General features: G+C 34.9%; 1 protein-coding gene across 4 annotated transcripts in view; it reads left to right on the forward strand.

Annotated features, from left to right (window-relative positions):
• The window catches only part of LOC113240588 (dynein regulatory complex protein 9-like), a 260,286-nt gene that overhangs the window by 12,154 nt on the left and 232,221 nt on the right, over positions 1-15,911 (forward strand). For 2 of the 4 annotated variants that reach the window (XM_026477926.1, XM_026477924.1), the window contains exons 4-7: positions 642-788; positions 3,360-3,507; positions 5,698-5,892; positions 8,268-8,399. In XM_026477926.1, the coding sequence (XP_026333711.1) occupies positions 642-788; positions 3,360-3,507; positions 5,698-5,892; positions 8,268-8,399 (622 nt within the window). The remainder of the gene's footprint in view (positions 1-641; positions 789-3,359; positions 3,508-5,697; positions 5,893-8,267; positions 8,400-15,911) is intronic. The other 2 variants (XM_026477925.1, XM_026477927.1) reach the window with 2 other exon arrangements.

Consider the following 15,911-nt stretch of genomic DNA (forward strand, 5'->3'; position numbering starts at 1 on the left):
GTAAATATTAATTAATTTTAATATATATTATTATGTCAAGTTATTATTATATGTATAGTACTGCATGATTGACAACCGTGCTGTCAGTCGAACAAACGAAGAATGTTGCGCGATTGACGCTCTGTATGCGATTTTAAAGCCCTATAGGTGCGTACATTTTTTAGCGCGAACCCGACGTCCATTTGTTAGTAGGTCAATATTTATTGATTTTATTTTAAAGTATACTAGAGAAAAATAATTTGCATATCTCTATATCGGCCATCATACATCTTGATATTTTTACCTTTGAAAAAAATAGTTTAATTTTCAAAATTTATCAATTTTTTTACATTCGAAAAACTCGAGCAAATTATAAAAACATATGGGGATAACAAAAAATCTTTCGGAGTAGGTAATAATAACACGAATTCCCTTTTACAACATTAAGGCAATTTTTTAAAATATCCATTGGTATATGGATTTTGTAATGGACGCCAAATTTTTTATTAAAGCATGTTATTAGTTAATCAATTCATTAAAACTGTAAAGGATACTAAAGTTAGCTGGACATACTGTCAAAAGTTCTTTCAACGAGGCCGAGTTCACACCATATGAGAGAGTAACTTGTCAATTTTTACTAAATTTCCTTTTAACATTTCCAGAACATTCGTTCGAGAATCACACATTGCGACTTATTTGGACCTGGGGTTAAACAAGAGCTACAAAACACTGGATAATATGCTGGGGAAAATGTCGGCTCAAACGCAGTACTTAAAACAGTTATCTGCTGATGTTGCCAGGAATAAATTGTAAGTCATGTTGGTCTGAAAATATGTGAAAGCTGGGTACCATTAACAGAAGAGAGGTCAGGTACATTGGACATGCGCTCGTGTACAATAATTGGTATTGTCCTGTCACCGAATATCTCGATGTGCCCGTAGATGGAACTTGAATACGTACCAATATTGTTGTTTAAACTTGTTAGGCAGATATTTTACTTATTGATTCATCCTCAAGCCCTACACCTTCTTTTCACAACATTATCTGTTCTCATTGTATGCAGCATTTTTGGGTAAATTTTCTGCTCCAATAATTTAGGGACAGAGTCATTGTTTCCCGTTGCACTACGGACCTTGGATCAATGTTTATTAAGGTGAAATGGTCTTGTGGTCGTGTAGGTTTTGAAGCGTGTGGGGTAGAAGATGATTTCACTTTATTTTATAGGTAAGGTACATCAACAGTAGAAATAAAATACTCTATTACCGTAAAACAAAGCTGTAAAACAAAAGCATTGTCCACTGAAGTACTTATTACGAAACAAAGAAGATATAATCACAGAGTACAGAGTGCTAAAACCGACCTCAAAAGTGGAATTACATCTCTTTGCCAAGTTTTATTGAAATTCTTTACCAGAAAGTACGCGAAACCAGATTCATCCCCTAGTTTGCCACCCTTAGAGGTGGAATATTTTTTTCAAATTTAAGTGGAACCAATACTCAGGTACCCTATTTCCAACAAAAAAAAGAATCATCAAAATCGGTTCACAAACGCTATACGCTACCTCGCAACATCTCTGGTGGAAAGGCAACCTAAGAAGGACAAGCGGGAAAATCTGTTTCGCTAGATCAAATGATTTAGGTATTTACTATTAAAATAACGGTCTTACAAAAAAGCTATACGATACAGCTAAGGATATTGTCTAAAGAACCAATGTGATAATTTGTTACACGATAGGGTGTACTTTATTCCAACATATAAAATCCTAAAAACCTGCTGAAATAAACACCTCACGTCCTAAAATACTTCGCCCTAATAGCAAAAATTACAAAATTTTAGGCATGGAAGAAAAAAAAATGGAAGTGCCATAAGCCTCGATTACTATCGGAACCGAAGTTACCAAAGCGCACGCAAGCAAACAACACTACGAAATCTTGATAATGATTGGTTATAGTTTCTAATTTAAAAAGATGTAACAAATTTTGTTAATATAATTTAAACTTAGTTCAATACTTTTGCAAGTTACGACGTTTTATATTGTAATTTTATTCAACATGGTGCCATCTTGCGGCCAGTAGCTGAACTGCAATGAACGATTAAACAAAACATTTGAATGAATAGATAATCAGAAAATTGTCATTTTTTTTAAATAAGACTTACCGATGATTGGAAATACCATTACGGGTAATAGTTTTGGTGCAGCTATAAACTTTGCACTCTAAAACAGCACATTAAGGCATTTTTCCACGATTTTGAGAATTTGCACGAAAGAATGACACAACCATAACATACAAAGTGAAAATGGCAGACTAAGCTCAAGTAGGTCTTTCGAGACCTTATAGTTGGCATGCGTCAGACGCTAACTAACCACTTCTACTGTATTTATTGTTCTGTCATTTTAGGTCGTGTAGTCTTAAGGCCCATTTAGATGGAGAGAGTTTATCGCACGCTTCGTGACGAAAAATCGTACGCGAATATCGTAAGCAATAATCGCCATAAGATTGTCGTATCATAATGTTTACATTCAGCATTGACTTACAAATAAATGGACGACGGGTCTAATACAAAAACCACGAAAAAAATGTCCCAAGTCAACCTATTCGAAATTTAAATTGTAATGTCATTGCAGTATCGCGCTGTCAGTCGAACAAATGAAGACTAAAGCGGAGTTTGGCGCTCTGTATACGATTTTAGCGCCTTACAAGTGCGGACACTTTTTAGCGCGGACCCGACGTCCATATAATTGTAAGTCAATGCTCGTATGACATTTTTTCAAGTTCATACGATTAATGTACAAATCGGTTCGAGCCGTTTTGAGTGCAAGAATTGCCATTCGAGTTGAGAGATTACTGCGGTATTGACTATGGAGATATCAAAATGACGCAAAAATCATTCAGATTTGGAACTGCATAGAAATAAATATACATCTTTTTATTTTATTTTTTAAAATTTTGTAACATTTCTTAATCCAAAATATTTTTTCGTTCTCGTTTCATTAATTCTTGTCTTATAGTAGTGATAATCAAAACACCCTCGCGCACTGCTCTCATGGTAGAAACAGCTGGCACAGAAACTCGAAATACGATTTTTGCTTTCGAGTTCTGTTTACACGGAGACGTTCAATATTCAAAGGCGAGGCGGTTATCGACCGTCCACGTGAGCGAACGTTTAAATGAGGAAAGTTTTTTATATCCTTTCGATAATCGTATGTTCGAGACGAGAAACTCTCTTCATCTAAATGAGCCTTTAGGGTGTCCTGCAAACTGTCAAATATAGATACTTTTGAAAATTACGTAATGGTACTTTTTCCATCAGGCGCCTGCATTATCAAACAGACATTTATGCTACAGTAGTAGGTGATATTACACTGTATGAACTTGCAGGCGATGCCATGAGTTACGGCTACAAGCAATATTGCTGCAGAAGAAACATCTAAAGGAATTAAACAAGCAGGAAGCTCGTATTAGCGCCCTCTTGGACGAGATAAGTGTAACTAATTTGCTATGCAACTTTTCGTTACAGACTGTTTTGGTTAGTCGGAAAGATGTTGGATATAGTAGATCGTTCTCTCTGTTGTTAATAGATGGCGCTGTAGATAACTTTCTTGTTCGTTGTCCTTAGAAGTCCGTAGCGTGATTATGCTTGGATCCTGGTTTATTATTTTGTCTGTAACGACAAAGCACGTTATGCGGAGTCAAATTGTATGAGTATAGTATGACTTTTATCTACTGAACCCTTATTTGATATGCAAAAAATATTCAATTTTCCGTACACTATGCAGATATGGGACTGACTGTTATTACGAAAGTGAATGTTAAAAGTTACCTCCGTGGCAGGAGCCAAGCAGTTGCGATCAAAGGGTTATCTTCCAGTTTCGTCCTTTTAGTTCCGGTGTTCTCCTGGGATCTCGCTTAGGACCTTTCCTATTCAATATTTTTATAAATGACGTTAAAGATGTTTTATAAATTCTAAATTACTCCTATATCCTGAGGATACTAAAATTTTTGATATTATAAAGTCTAACAAAGATTGTTTAAATATATAGAATGCTTTGGCTTACTTAAGCGGTTACTGTGTTATAAATAAATTATATCTTAATATTGAAAAATCGAGAAATCTAACCAATGTTTCATAATTACTATAGTAACAATCAGAAATTCAAAGAGTATCCGAGGTTCTCACCTTTTTTCATCAGATGCACCCCCAGATCACCAGCATTACCAATAAGATTTTTAAATTACTAGGTTTTATATTTTTACAATATAGCGATTTTAAGAACCCTGACGCTCTATAAGATGCATTTATAAGATCTGATCTTGAGTATGCATGCACTGCTTGGAAGCCCGACTATAATCGAAATGATCGAACTCGACATGATCAAAAGAGTGCAAAATAAATTTGTTACAAGATTGAAATATAAAAAAAGGAAATTTAAACATATAAAAATTATATCTTTGCAAAAACGGAGAGAGTTTAGGGATCAATTTTTTTTTAAATTATTAATAATCACATTGATTCTACTAACTTATTTATTAGGAAATTGGTTTATTTCCTTAAAATATCCAAGATCCAAGTTACGTCCGCGAGGATTATTTGTAATACCTCATTATCGCATTAATTATTCTAAAAATGGGTTCCTTGTACCCAAAGTAATAATGAATATCAAGAAATTAATATATTTGACAATAAGCGTTCCGGTTCAAATCTGCCATTAGGAAGCTTTTATTAACATAATTAATAATCGATCGAAGAAATTTTTCTTAGTCTTCGATCTTTGTATTAATACTTATAACAAACTAGTGCAGTAATTTCAGATAACATAATTGAATATCATGATAGTTGAACATCATGATGTTCAATAGATTTGAAATTATAGTTAAAAGTGATTTATAATTTGAAATATGTAGCAGGGTGGGTGCTAACAATGAGTGAGTAAGGTCAAAGAAAAATGTACTTACAGTTTATTAATTTTTCTCACAAAACACATAGCTATCAAAGCAAAACAGCAAACGAAAGGTCAAGAAAAAAGGCGCCAAAAACAATTACGTTTAAATTTAGAATTTAAATACAACAAAGTGGAAAAAAAAGCTGAGTTTTAATAACTGTAAAATATATACACAAAAGAGATTTGTAGCGAATGCGATTCGCTACATCGTCCGGGCGGAGAAAAGGATGTGACCACCTATGAAGTGAGAGAGGCTTAACAGACTTAGCCATTTTTATCCAATTATTACAATGAAAAAGGACAGCTCTGAATCTTAGTTGATTGAAACGTTCCCACAACACTGGCAGCATTACCTCGCTGAATGGCCAACGCAATTCGTTGCACCAAGTAAGATACAGAGCGTGGATCACAGCCTCTACTCTAAGCCCCTGACTAGTTCTTTGGCCTCCGGACTCTAAGTCCCCGCAGTCTCCACTGCTATTGGCACAAAATCTTACATCGGTTCCAAGGCACTTGACAAGTTTCAATTTTGCCGCATACTTTGCAGATCTGGTGGTGACTCAGGTAAGACAATGCAAACTTACTGACATACGTAGCGTCCACAAAACGCACTGACCCTTCTGCCATGGAACCAGTGTAAGGCCGTCAGGTCCCTTGCCATCTGCATGGTACAACCCCGAAGGCTCCAAGACATAAAGCACGTTAGCCAATACCAAAGCTTTTGGATGGTGTGGTTGTTTAGTACATTATTATTAATATTAATCGAAAATTTCCAGTGTTTGAATGAAAGGTCGGCTATTCAATATCGATACGTAAGTCACTGGGAGAAATCGCGTCAAGAGCAGATAAAGTTAACCGTGTCAAGAGTCCAGGACAAAAGTGTTCTTATCAACAATTATTATAGGAACTGTTACATTGACGAAGAAAGGGCGCATCTTGAAACGGAGCATTACTACGATATTTTGCATCGTGTAATTATAAAACTATTTTTATAAATATATTTTAGAAGCGATAGAACTCCTTGTGAAAGAGTCGATCCAAATACTGCCACCTTACCAATTTCTGCCGCCAAGCAGTAATGTGATCATGCGGGAAGAGGTAGACCTCGTCAAATATTTCTCAATCAAATTGGGGATGTGCTTAAAAAAGGCCGGGCTAAACGTACCAAGAATAAAAGGGCATTTATGAAGAGACTGATGAGGGTAGGGGAAGCGTAAGATGTTTGTTAGGAGTGTGTGGAGGTCCATGATCTCTGCCTACCCTATATGTGATGTGTAATGCGTTCTGGTTGTGAAGGATAGGAGTGCTGGTGAAGTAACAGGCACATGGTACTTGTCGATTTATATCTCGGTAGAGCGAATATTGTATTTTCGTATAATTGATATGAAATCGAGCACCCGCCGGTTGCCGCAACCGTAATTGGTTTTTTTTTTGTATGATACAAGTGATGGGACGAACAAGTCGTGCGCCTGGTGTTAAGCGATACGCCTGTCCATAACAGTTGCATTACTACTCAGTGTTTTAAATCACAAAGATCTGAAGGATGCTGCCACTGCGCCAGTTATCCCGTTACCCTGGGACATTAGCTGACAAGCCCCATGTGCCTGTAATTTCACCAGCACCCTTACCCTTTAAAACCGGAACGCTGTAATGCCCACATCACCGCTTGGCGGTAGAAATAGGTAAGGTGGCAGTACTACCCTGGATGAACATTTTCATTGTTCAACATAATTTGTTACTCGTACATCTCATTTATTGTATTTTGAGAAAATAAACTTGACAGCGGTTTCATGTGATTAAACTTTCTCTCTTCTGAAAAAATCTAATTCCCTTTGAATCGGCCAAAATCTAATTTGTGTGTTGAACAACTGGTATGTGGGTATCGCATGATAAAATTAGACCTTAAATGATCCTTCCACATTTCAAAACTTGATTTATAATGTAAAAAAAACTAACGTATGAAATTTAATTTTCCAATAATTTATAAATTATGTTAAGAATATAAAGATAAAAGTTTTCTCACGATGGCGCTACATAAAAAAAAGTCGTTGAAAAAACGAAACCAAAGTACTGCAACAAGCACATAGAAACATTCGTAGGGGCCGGTGGTTCGTACCGTGGCTTAGTTGGCGTAGCGTCTGGCGCGGTTTGCTAGAAGACGTTGGTTCGAATCCAGCCAGAATTTGTTTCTTAGTGTTCGATCTTTGTATTAATAATTATAACTAGTGGAGTAATTAAAAAAACATGAATATCACGGTGGTAAAACATCATTTGAAAAGAAATTTCGTTCAATATATTTATTAGATTTTTTAAATATTTCATCTAATGTAATCAAACCACTACAAGGATTTAACTTTAAATCACAATCGATAAAATGGCTTTTGACACATTGCTTTTAAAGTATTAAAGAATATTTAGTAGTTACAAATACCAATTGATATTAATTCGAAATCCATATTGATTTGTAATTGCAGAGACCAATGTGAAATACCGTTAACATTGGCACACCTGCGTGCAGGTTCAACACAATGTACCTTATTTTACTCAAGACTGTATAAATACTATATTCTGGCAAATAAACGTATTCTATTCTCTTCTATACTTTCTTTTCGACTCTATGGGATTTATGACCCGAAGATGTAGCTAAAAGTTGTCGTCAATAAGAAAACGAAGTAAGTAATGGTGCCATGGCCTATTTAGCACCATTTGTCTTCATATATAAGACAAACCGTGCTATCAATACATATATCTGGTTTATTTCCGTATGTAATAAAATCATATACATGCGTACAACAATAATATAAAAGTTCCATCCCACGCTGCTAGATGGCATTGGCTGATTTTCGCACCAATAAACACATAAGTCGAATATCATAATATAGTCCTATCGAATAACACAGCTTTCAAAAAATAAAAAATAATTGGTGATTCTAAACAATACCAGGACTCTGCCACTTGCTCGAGGTTACGCGATAAGTCTAACTAGTCTCTAATTTACATTACAATCCTTGTACAATCCCTGCATTTGGTTCCGCACTTCTGCGGGCAGCGTTATTCTCACCTCTCTGAGCGCATCCTTAGATTCCTTTTTCCTCGTAGTGAGCGCCTGGTTTCATTAGTCAGATTTAGTAGGCTATATAGAGTAGGTATTTTCGATTTGGTATGAGAGTGATGTATCTGTTACGTAATTGCTATTAAGTAATCTGTGCCAATACACTGAAGGTCTATTTGCGACGTGAATTTATTTTGGTACCAAATTCCTGTGAAAACTTGTGGCAGTACAGCAGTTTTGCAATTTTTTATTATAAATTATACTGTTTTGTAACATACTGTCTTAATTGTTCAGGAGAAATCTAGTCAAATCGAGAAATTTGCGGAAAAGTATGACCACGATACTGAAGCAATGAATTTGAAGCTCCAATTTAACTACAATGTATTCGACGATTTGCAATCATATAGGAAATTGCTTGAACGTAAGGTAAGCGTCGTTTTGTTATACTTGTTTGAAACTTATCGTATTTTAAAAATAACCCTGTATATAGATTTTAAGACTTTCGTGGTTATTCACTAAATGATTAGCCGTCCAGTCAACCCGTGACCATGGAGCGTGCAACCGTTCCGAATTATCGGGAAAATAAAAAGAAGTCATACCGTGATAAGAAACCTGATATTAGTGATAATCATTTTACCCTGTATATATTTTTATTACTCAAAAACATACAGAACTAAGATAATTATGGCATAACTAACCTAAAATATGTTTATTTTACAAAGAATCAAGGACGTTAAATGTTGTTTCAAAAACGGAGCAAAGGAGTTTTTTTTCCAAAAAATGACTTTCAAGGAACACTTTAAAAAAACGGATTTCCCTTTTTTATTTTAATGGCATATCAAGCTATACACTTTTGTTCGAATATCGCCTCCAGTGCAACGGAACAAGAACCGTTAGTATGTAGCTTCATGTGCTGTCGTCCGTATATTTTTTTCCTATTTACTATTAAGCGATCTTGGTCCATGTTGAAGTTTAAAAACATCATTTGCCTCACTTTTTTGGTACTGAGACTGGCACGTCAGTCTGATATTATTGTTCCCGTTTTGCTAAAAAATCTTTTAAAGGGACTAATGTGCCCATTGTGTTCATCGTCTACATTTGAACGTCTTTTATGACCTTAGAAAGTGGTATATGTGCCTTGTTGTGCCGATGCTTTCTCGGACATAAATAGTTCGAAAACATCCCACACAGATGTTTTGTCTTTTCCAAATAAAGACGAAGGTTCTACAGAAGGCGTTATTTGTTTTTGTTTAGCAATCACATCTTGCACTTTGTCCTATATTCTGCGTTTGGTGTGTAATGCTTCTGCTGGGTCAGCAAAAGTTGTCGTTTTATAACGTGGATCCAAGACGTTACACAGCGAAAATGTTCCGCTTTTTTCCATATTGCCGATTATTTTTCTATGTCTAATTTCAGCAGATTGTTGAATCCACGAATTTGATCACTGATTTCGTCAGTCTTGTGACATCTCGGCAGGTTTCGTTTAATATTCCTGTCACAGCTATGACGTCACTCCCAGTTACATATTTTTCACCGCTCACATTCGGCACAACTGAGAAACTATCGCCGACTCCTATTCAGATATAATAGGTGAATTTTTATTTATGATTGCCAAACGTTATCTTTATCTCGTCCTTAGGCTCGACGAAACATAGAATGTAGAGTTGCGCCTTGTTTTCATTTCTTGGATCAAACGCTAGTCCAGCTTTTCTGTAGAAAAAGTGCCTTTTTGAAAAAAGCAACGACTGTTTTTAAACTCTCTTTTTTTTGTGTTCGAAAGACTTCAGTACATTTTGCACTACCAAATTTTATTTATGGGCATAGCACCCGTAGTGCTTCCATTTGATTTGACTTGCAATTGCTTCTGAGCAGGTTATGGCATTGTGACGTTTGACGCATTGTTACTATTGCGAAGTTCACCTTATTTGTAATATCCCACTCCTCTATTACCTTGCGTATTTCTTCAACTGCAATATTCGCCGTGGGATTGTTTTCAAAATGACAACAGTCTAAAAGAACACTTACAAATTAAAAAAAATTGTTTATGTAGTGACTTGTTATGGCTATGTAAGGTTTTGTCTTTCGCAACATCCACAAATCAAAAGTTATACAAATTGCATCACATTCTGCTTGAAAAACTTTCTCTTTTGTCCTATTGTATAGTACATATAAATCATTGACTTACAATTATATGGACGTCGGGTCCGCGCTAAAAAGTGTCCGAACTTATAGGGCGTTAAAATCGTATACAGAGCGTCATTCACGCTTTAGTCTTCGTTTGTTTCTTCTGACAGCGAAGCAAGCAAAATTAGACAGTACTGCGATGACATTACAATTTGAATTCAACGTTTTAGCTTTTTCATATTCCTTTACATGTCACTACGATTAAATAGGTTGACTTGGGACATTTTTTTCGTGGTTTTTGTATTAGACCCGTTGTCCATTTATTTGTAAGTCAATGATATAAATGATTATTTCTTAATATTTTGCGTTGACGGCAGTGTGTAACTTGGTATTCATTGCATAAGTTTTTGGAATGATCTTTCTTCGATTATGCTGAAAGGGTAAAATGCACAAGTCCAAAACATCGTCGTCATTTTTTTTTGTCTTAGATATTTTTTTTGTAATGTATGTTATCCATGCACTTTGCAATCGTTGTTTTTTTGCTGCCGCTGCTGCTGCTGTTGCTTCTTGTTCTTCAACAACAACTGATGATAAGGAACTTTGTTCGACTTGCGTCAACGATGTCGTCATGGAGACTGAGCCCGAAGCAATAGTAGTAGCTATTATGTTTTTGCTGGCGGAACATAGAGCTGGTAGTGGTTGGTTGTTTATAACCGAAGGAAGTTTAATATACAAAGATACATGCTTTCGTTTTAAATGTCAAATTGTGTTAAATGTCTTAGACTTATAACTGAATATCTCGTTACACTTTTTACACCGGGCTTTACTGTATGGACATTTTTCAAAATAGTCCCACATCTCACTATGTTTTTTCTTTAACATGGCATTTTATTTACAAAACACAAAACTACGCTATCAAAAAGTATATTATTTACAAAACAGCCCTAGTTTTAAAGAGCTGTTATTAATAGGCTATTTACATTTACAAAGTTCAATTAAATACTGTTTACAGAATATTCCAATCGAATTATTTGCACGAAAATGCGAATTGTACCCAAAATTGTAAGGACAAGACGTAACTAATTTGAAATTTGATGTATGAAAAATGGCGGGGTTTAGTTGTTATTGTTTTTATATCTATGAATTTTTAGTTTATGTTACATTACGTTTTGAGTTTCATAATTATTTGTTACCTTTTAAGCTATTGATTTTATATGGTCAATGCTCAATAAATAAATAATCATGAAACTTTAACAACAAAAGAAACACGAAACTTTCTTGTGCTGATCCAATTTGTCATACAAATATCAACTGAATGCATATATCATATGCATCTATCAAGCGATCCATTTTACAAGGAAGCAGTGAAATAGGTTTCTTAAAACTATTTTCGAAACTTTATTTTATAAAATGTACCTATGTGCGTCAAGTCAAGTCAAAGATTATTTATTCCATAAGTAAAATAAATGTACACTTGAAAACGTTACATTTAAGCTACTGCTCGTTCACTACGCTGACCTCCCTGACAAGAACGAGCAAGAAACTAACTCTAGTGTATTTTATACATACAGTCATTTGTTCTGTAACGCATGATCCAAAGGAGTGAACATGGAGTGTGAACTGTTTTCTAACCATTCACACACGTGCGCGTTGCGCAGTAACTCAAGTGTTGTAACAAGTTTGCATTACATCCATATCAAACAACTATTGTCGTTTTTATTACAATGTCGTTTCTTTGATAACAGTTTCTGGAAACATAAATTTTAAAAAAGCCGTCAATTTTCTTCCAATTCTTTTTTGTATAAAACCTTAGGTAAACATATTGCCCCACATTTTCCGTACAGCTATCAATATAATCGCATGCGATGTCCGAGTGTTCTATAGCTGATGGTCCTTGAAGTCGGTCCACCAATTCATTGCGTTTTTCGCATGCGATTTCCTGTTCCAGGTCGCACCGGTAGCCAATTGTGGAATTATTTAGTATTTGCCACAGCTTAAGAATATTATCTTCAGTAATGGCGTTTGCTGGAAATGTCGAGCCTAACTCAATTGTATGCCGATTAAAGCCTTCTTTCTTTATATTCCCAAAAAATAGTTTCATGTTGTCTGGGCAAAATTTGTATGATGTCAAAAAATAAACTTCATTGGTTAGCGATAATGTTGTGTATAGGTATGTATATTTTTTATACATTTGCATTAGTAGACCTAGAACGTCTGTATTGGATTGGCATTTTGTTAAAGGTACATTTTCATGGTGAAATGTAGTTCTTGTCTCGTTCTTTTTTTTTATGATTTTTTTTTCGTAGAATGTTAACACTCAACGCGGTGAAGTATTCTTCAGCTTGCAACAGCCAATCAGGTAATTACATAGCAAATACGCTTGCTTCTGCGTATTTGCTATGTAATGATTGTTAAAAAGGTAATTATTAAATTTCTGCGAATTTAAGATGTCAAAGACATCATTCAGTATCCTTGACCACTCAGTAGTAGCAGTAATCTTCAAATTCTGGTAGTTTAAGTTCGTTGTGACAGAATTTCATAGCTTATGCCCCACTTTTACTGAATAGTCGGGTGGCCAGTTTTACCTTCGTGATTTCGCTTCTAAAGGCAAACTTGTTGGTCATCATCAAACATAAGTGTTATACTCTTGTCGGTGGAGCAGCCGTCTCTCCTACAGGCCAGCTCCTTGACCTCCGTATACGATACAACACCGGCTTCATTTGGTCTATGTAACTGCGCCTAGGTTAACCTCTTCCCCTCGATCTTGTTGGTACGATGCAAATAATTTTTTTCTTGTACTTTTCGGAGACCTGCAAAAAGTTCCCATTTAATTGGTTTTTTGTTTATCAGAAGTGTACAGAATTCCTTCGTATTCAGAGATTGGACGCTCATCGCAAAACAGATAATTAGCGTCGGTTTGTTTTGCGAAATTCCTAAAAAAACTAAAAAAATAGTCGGTACTAATTAATCGGGATTATGAAAATTCGACCAAACGTTATTTTCGGTAACTGTATGAAAATACTACATTAAAGCGACTCTATAGAATCTTAGTTCTAAATGTTTCAAGCGCTTGTGGTTTGAAATTGACATGACGCGTCTCTTTCTGTCTTTTGCGCATTCAGTGTTTAGAAAAGGACAGTTACTATTTGATTTTGACTTGATGTAGTAATTTATATTTACGAATAATTTATTATATTTACTAAATACTATACTACTGTTCAAAATAACACTTTTAAATAATGACTATGATAACACAATATTATTACTTAATGAAAATATGATTCACCATCCTGTTTTTTCACTTTACTTGAGTCATTTTTACAAGTTATTATTATACAGTGGGTACGGCATGACTGACAGGCGCGCTGTTGCTTGACCAAATAAAAACTGACGAGCGATTGATGCTCTTTTTGTGATTTGCTACCCTTTTGGTTCGGACACTTTTGAGCACAGACCCGATGTCCATTTGTTGGTAGGTCAATAGCTTTAAGTGAAGATGGTCCAACACATGACTCAGACATCATTTGAATTTTATTGCGTCTCGTTGAAACATATGGATTTCTGTAGTTAAGTAATGTCCCAGGTGGTAATGACTACATTTACGAACACAGTCCAAGCACGAACATAGTTCATCACTTTTCAAGATTCTTAGCTGTTGACTCGTTTAGAGATAACTTCCAAAAACATAAGCTTATTTTTACAACTTCTGAAACTTGTTTGATAATAGTGCTGACACTTTGGCTCGTGTCCTCAACACGACTGAACATGTTTTTTTGTTTTTTGTCTTTGACATCTCTTAAGAAACTTCTCTTCCTTTTTATTTTCTCTGTAGTCTGGTTATTCTCGCATAAAGTATTGCTTTACGTTTTCGTAACTACTTCTTTATTTTAAATAGCAGCTTCAAAAAATTGCTCCGGGCTAGGGCGATGGTGTTTCATCTAAAATTCTTGCCAGATTCTTACTTGAACTTTCTTGTCCCTATAAGATTGGCTGTTTCTTTTAAATTTTCCCTTTTATTCTTCTTTGTCTTGAAGAAATGATGGAAATTAATGTTCCTTCTTTTCCGTGAAGACTTTCTAAACTTTTGTTTGTCCTCGCGTTGTATCACATTCTTTTTTTTAAATTTTGCTTTTATTTTTTAATTTCTTCTTGACATTATTTAGTTACATTACAATACATTATTTAGTTAATTTATAGTAATAATGATTTTGTGATTTTAGATAAAGCTCTAAAATTATATACTCATTATTACTACGACTGTATAATTATTAATAAATAAAATTACTTTTTCTTTTTATATATTATTATGATATTATAATATTACTGATAAAAATTTTACTTTTTTGAATTTTAAATGAAATCTTTTAGTAGTAGACGCTTTTGACACATACTAGGTGAATTTCGTTATTTTGAAATATTTACAGCGCTGCCAAATTTCAATAACTTAGGAATGCATTCATCAAAGACTAAAAATGCGTTCACTATTTAAGTGCAAGTAAAAGTATGAGAAAATGGTTTTTTTTATTACAATGTCGTTTCTATGGTAACCGCTTCTGGAACAGTAAATTTAAGAACAGCCGTAGTTTCTTCATATTTTTTTTGTATAAAACCTTAGGTAGACATTACCCCACATTTTCCGTCCAACTACCATCAATATAATTGCATGGGATGTCCGAGTGTTCTGTAGCCGATGGTCCTTGAAGCCGGTCCACCAATTCATTGCTTTTTCCGCATGGGATTTCCTGTTCTAAGTCATACTGGTAGCCAATTCAGGAATTATTTTGTATTTGCCACTATATTGCCACAGGTTAGGTATATTTTCTAAAGTAACAGCGTTTCCTGGAAATTTCGAGCCAACTCAAGGTGTATTAAAAGCTTTTTGTGTGCTGATCTGCATTGCCATGAGTTCGTATAGTTTTAAAGCGTCCATGATGGGAAATCATGGATGGTCTGGGAAGAATTTGTATGCTGTTAAAAATAAAACCATTAATGAGCGCTATGCATTGATACTAGTAGACTTAGAACGCCTGTATTAGATTGGCATTTTGTTAAAGGTACATTTTCATGGTGAATTCTTGTCTCGTCCTTTTTTAAGATTCTTTTTTGTTGAATTTTAATACTCAACGAGGTGAAGTAACAACTTGCCCCAACTGAGCAAGTATTTTGTCGGCGTATTTGCTATGTAACGGTTTCTTAAAACCGCAATAATTAAAATTTCGCGAATTTAAAATGTCAAAGATATCATCACAACATCGTTATGCACTCAGTAGTATCAGCAGAATCTTGAAATTCTGGCAGCAATATGCCCCGTAAGCTTGTTGACAAGATGCAAATATTTTTTTTCTTGTAATTTACGGAGATCTGCAAAAAGTTTCCATTTAATTGGTTTTTTACCGGAATTGACAGAATTATAAAAATAATTTTGTTTTGCTTCCAGGGATTTTTGGATGCTTATCGCAAAGAAAAGACAAGTTAATTGTAATTCCATAAAAAAAAACAAAACAAAAAATATTTACGGGATTATGAAAATTCAGGCATATGTTATTTTGATTAAATGTGTTTCCGGACTACATCAAAGCGACTCTATAGAATTTTGGTTCTAAATGTTACGATTGCTCGTGGAAATTGACATGAAAAATGAAATTTAAAAAATGAAAAATACTTTATTTGTACCATCACAAACTACAAAATTCTTGTCACATATATTAATAAATACTAGTTGTATTAGCTAATTATAGTTTGTGAGGAAGCTGGAATCTAAACTAGGTCGAAACCTGTGCTATAGCTTCCAGGCCCCCCCCCCCCCCCCCCCCC

This window comes from Hyposmocoma kahamanoa, unplaced genomic scaffold (genome assembly GCF_003589595.1).
Source record: "Hyposmocoma kahamanoa isolate Upper Pololo Valley unplaced genomic scaffold, ASM358959v1 157, whole genome shotgun sequence".
NCBI lineage: Eukaryota > Metazoa > Arthropoda > Insecta > Lepidoptera > Cosmopterigidae > Hyposmocoma > Hyposmocoma kahamanoa.